General features: G+C 43.5%; 1 protein-coding gene across 1 annotated transcript in view; it reads right to left on the minus strand.

Annotated features, from left to right (window-relative positions):
• Positions 1–94: 94 nt before the first annotated feature.
• The window catches only part of LAMTOR3 (late endosomal/lysosomal adaptor, MAPK and MTOR activator 3), a 6,875-nt gene continuing 2,358 nt past the window's right edge, over positions 95–4,611 (minus strand). The window contains exons 3-6 of the mRNA XM_009273621.1: positions 3,873–3,977; positions 2,824–2,957; positions 1,684–1,747; positions 95–953 (exon numbers count right to left, since the gene is read on the minus strand). Of these exons, the coding sequence (XP_009271896.1) occupies positions 880–953; positions 1,684–1,747; positions 2,824–2,957; positions 3,873–3,977 (377 nt within the window). The 3' untranslated portion in view covers positions 95–879. The remainder of the gene's footprint in view (positions 954–1,683; positions 1,748–2,823; positions 2,958–3,872; positions 3,978–4,611) is intronic.

Raw genomic sequence — 4,611 nt, forward strand, 5'->3', positions numbered from 1 at the left:
ACATTTACAAATAATTAAGAGACCTGTTCTCTCCACAGAAAAGCTGATATGCTGTAGAGTATTATGGTGCAACAGAAGAGTGGACCAGGCTCTGTCATTTAAAAATACTGTATTTTATTTATATTTATTTACTTAGGAAAAACCTAAGGGTAAATGAGCTGAGAGTGTCACCAGTGATGAACCCACACGACAACTACGAGACGTGAGATCTCACAACCATATTACACAAAAACCCCATGATAAAGTGAGACATTGTTCGGGTGCTTTTATCTGGGCATCAGGAAAACCCCTAAAGCAACAGCTTTCGTAGAAATAGCTTTCTTCTTAGTGGAAGCAGGATGCAGATAGCATCCAGATTAGTAGCATTCCTTTGCCAAAGTATCACCCACGTAAGAAAACTGGGATATTTATTCATTGTACCAACACATCACTGCTAGTAAACTTGCTCTCACAATACTCTTTCAACCACATCTTTGATAACACCATACAACCGATCTGCTTTCCAACACGTAGTGGTAGCTGGCCTGAGGATAAACCCCACTGCGTGCCCGGTTCCCTGTAAAGCAAGAGATCTGTGGGTTGCTCATTTGAGCCAACAGCATCGTGCCGATCTGGCTCAGCTGGCTGAGCTAAACTCCATGGGAGCTATTTTGGTGGTCTCTCCAGTACTGCACAATACAAGAAGCATGGCCTAAAGTAACACCCATCTACAACACACTAGTAGATCATTTCAGATTCAGTACTATGTACAATTTACTCTTACTTAGTATACTAAGGAGCTGTGGTATTTCTTCTGAGACATGTTATTTGACTGAGGATTATTGAATCTTTTGTCCACTGGGCTGCAGAGGGATGCTGCACTCCGGCTATACCATCAGGTTAAGAAACTTCAACAACCTGCCTCAGTTCTTCAAACAGGGGGGTGAGCTCCTTCTCTAAACTTACAATCAGCCCTGGAAAGAGAGAGGAGACAGAACATCCCATCAAACGACATAACTGAGAAGCCTCTCTCCAGTCCCCACAGCTCCCTCCCCTCCCAAGTCACAGGCAGTGTTTTCCCAAACACAAAACGTTTCACTTGAGCTGCTCGCTCTCCACGGGAATAGTGGGCAGCACCCCCAGGCAGGGTGCCTGCAGCCCCCACCACCAACAGGGGCACACTCTGTGCAGCACAGCTCTCCCCTGTGCTGCTGCTCGCCTCCGCTATCGCCTCGCTGCTTCCCACAGCTACCTAAGCAGCTGTGCAAGAATTAAATCCCTTTTTAGCCAACGCCCTCATGAGCAAGGCCAGGTGCTTCACTGAAGGATTTCCCCACCCCACGGAACTGAGAAGACAAAGCCGCACATGTTACTGCAGAATGTAACCTGGAACTGACGGAAAGAGACCAAACAACTGGTTTGTACAGTACAATCATTGCTGGTGCAGTGAACACTCATGTAGCAAGGGTAAGGTTAATCACAGGAGAAATACGCTTCTAACAGAGTAACAACTTCAGCAAGTCACCTAAAATCTATGAGTTTTTACTCGCACCCTTCCCTTCTCCCCTTCACAATACGCTGACAAAATTCATAGCAGGAGCAAAGTTAATATACCTTGAAGTAAATTTGGATAATTTATTTTCAATTATTTAAACACCTGGGCCTTAAAATACCACAACATTTAAAATACACGGGAAGACATACCGGTATTGGCATTGCTGCTAGCAATGAAACTTACTACCAAAGGTAAGCGATTGAACTGCACCACCTGCAAGGAGAGAGAACAGTGTTCAGGCAGCAGCTAACACATGTTGGATGTCAGAGCTCTGTCACATAAATTCTTTCTGAAACAAGCAGCCTCCTCAGTTTAAAGGACAAGCAGGAGCAAGAGCCACAGAGCTGACTTTCCAGTGTATCCATTTCCTAAGCTTCACAGTTAAACACACCAACAGAACTCGCACCACAGTACAGGAAGCCGCACATGGAAAGCCTGGCATTTCCCTCCCTGCCATGTTCTGCAGTGTTACCCACCTGAAATCTAACTCGGCTGCAAACGCTGCAGACTATGCTGTGGAGACCACACCCTCCACAGGTAACACGAGGGCAGGCAGGTTTATTGTTTTAAAATACTATTCAGTGCATAGCAGCATCTCCTCTTCCATTAATAGGGAACTGGAATCTTGAGCACAACAATAAGCTACTAGCATCAAGAGAATCAAAGCAATGTACTCAATGTGTGTAAACTAACTCATTCACTCATTTATTTTCCAAACAAAGCTAGATACTGTAGGCTAAACAGTTGGCCAGTTTACTGCAGTCGTAACAAAAAGCTCTCAAGACCACTAGAACTTGAGAAGGAGCAGAAACTTAGTAGATGATGGATTTCAGGACACAAATAATCAGTCTGTAAAAAAATATGAGTGGTATTTCAAAGCTTTCTTACCTCCAAGTCGTACTGGCAGCAAGATGGGCTATGAAGTAGGCTGCATGTGCTTATTTAACTTTAGGTGTCGCTAATTATAAACAAATATTGTTTGTGAAAGAGAACATAAACCCTTTGTAACAGATTCTGAAGGCCATATGAGCAGCACCTGCTGCAAATCCCTGATTACTACCTGTTCAGAAAACTCCACCATTTTCAACCAGTAAATCTCAGTTTTGAGAAATGCAAGAGAAGCTCGACAAACAGTGCAAAAGTTTAGCTTGGCCATTTAAGCAGCGTGAGAAATAAAACACAAATACTTCAATAGCAGCCAAGTGGAAATCTAGCAGAGTTTAAACCACCCCTCCCTTGCTCAGGAACAGCTCTGGTCACTGAGAACAGGCCACATTGAGGTTACTCACCTGGTACGTATTGTAGTAGCAGATGATGCTTTTGTTTTTAGAAAGTCCTAGTTTGCTGCCCTGATCTGTGGCAAGGGCAAAGGTGGACAGAAAGCCAGGTCGCAGTGCATGTTCCGGAGCATTATCATTGGCAACTGGAACAAAACAAGATAATTCTTATTTTTACATGGTGTCTATGACCGCATCACAACTCCTCATCCGGCTCAGTGCTCTGCCAAAAGCAGATCTGGTGTTGGGGAACACGTAACACATCTTGCATGCTTCCGCAACAAGCACAGGACAATCTTCACGAGCGGTACGTCATGTAATATTCTGTACATGATCAATGCTCGTTATACCAGCGTCCTCCCTAGCACGCCTGAGAAACAGTCTTTTCCTTTACGATGCACAGCCTGTGCTGATGTCACTTTGGTTCTGTGTCCCTCGCTGTTTGCGCCGATTCCAGCCTTTGGATTGATTACTGGCACAGAGTCACTTGAATGAACACAGGTGAAGATGTGCAAGTTCTGCTAGGTGTTTAAATACTTTGGGACATTAAAAAAAAAATAAATCTGCAGTACTTGAATCAGTACTCTTAAACTAGTTTACCCACAACACAAAGACATCTTAAACAAAGACTGCAGAGATATGATAAAAATGACAGTACCAAAAAGCAAACAAAATTAAATAACCTGTGTAGAAGTCGGATGCAATTGCTCCTCAGCACAGACCAGCCAAGTCAACAAAATACCCGTAAGCTCTCTCGAGTACTTTGTATCAGCCTGTGAGTGACCTGAAGATACGAGCCCCTTACACCACTCCAACCCTATTCACTGAGGAAAATTCCTGTGGCCTGCAATTATTGAGGACATTGCACATACACGAACGAAAGGATAAATTTAAAGAGGTACACAATCAACTATCGAACTTGAAGTAGAAGTCTAATTTAATTCTTCAGTTTTGGATATTCAGGTATGGGACATAACCAGAGAAGGTTCTGCTGTACTTTTCCACCCCCTGCTGTTCACTCAGGATTTCAGTTGCAGGGCACAGCGAGAAGCTAAAGTTACCTTTGATAACAGGCACACCGTCTCTATCTGAGACTACAATAGCGTGAAGACCTTCAACGCTGCAAAAAAAAAAAAAAAAAAAGCATTTGCATGGAGTATTTGTTGCTGTATTTAGTAGTACAACTAGTCAAAGACCTTCAAAACAGCAATTAATAGTGTGAGACCTTCAACGCTGCAAAAAAAAAAAAAAAAAGAAGAGGAGACACCACTTTAAAGACAGTAATTAGTAGCAAAGATCTTTTTTCCCCGAACAAACGTGCCAGGAAGGGGAAAACATGGAAAAAACTGATGCCTTCGCTAATTTAGTATTTCACTGGAAAGGACTTGTTCTGTTTAGTACAGGTGGTCTCTCGGAGCAGTAAAGAGAGAAATACAAAGTGAAACTACCGAAAATGGCACGGAACTTTCAGCTTCAGAAAGAGGACTGATACTACGAATCCAAATTCGTTAGTCAAGGAGGAGCCTTTGTACGTTGTCCTCGCCCAAGGAGCGCCGGTTTCACTGTATTTGCGCGTTATCTCAGACGGTGGCTGCTTAATGCTGCTAGTAACGGGCAATTACCGAAAAGGGAATTATCAAGGATTAGGCAGCCGAGTCACGAGGAATGTTTTTCCCACTCCTCATTACGGCACGATGAGCACGCGTCGCTTCTTTTCAAACGGGCGAGTGAAAGGCTAAGCTGTCTTCATCTTAAGGTACTTCCAGCTCATTTAAACAACAAAAAGCGCGTACCGGGTTA

The sequence above is a fragment of the Aptenodytes forsteri genome, unplaced genomic scaffold (genome assembly GCF_000699145.1).
Source record: "Aptenodytes forsteri isolate BGI_AS27 unplaced genomic scaffold, ASM69914v1 Scaffold93, whole genome shotgun sequence".
NCBI classification, from domain to species: domain Eukaryota; kingdom Metazoa; phylum Chordata; class Aves; order Sphenisciformes; family Spheniscidae; genus Aptenodytes; species Aptenodytes forsteri.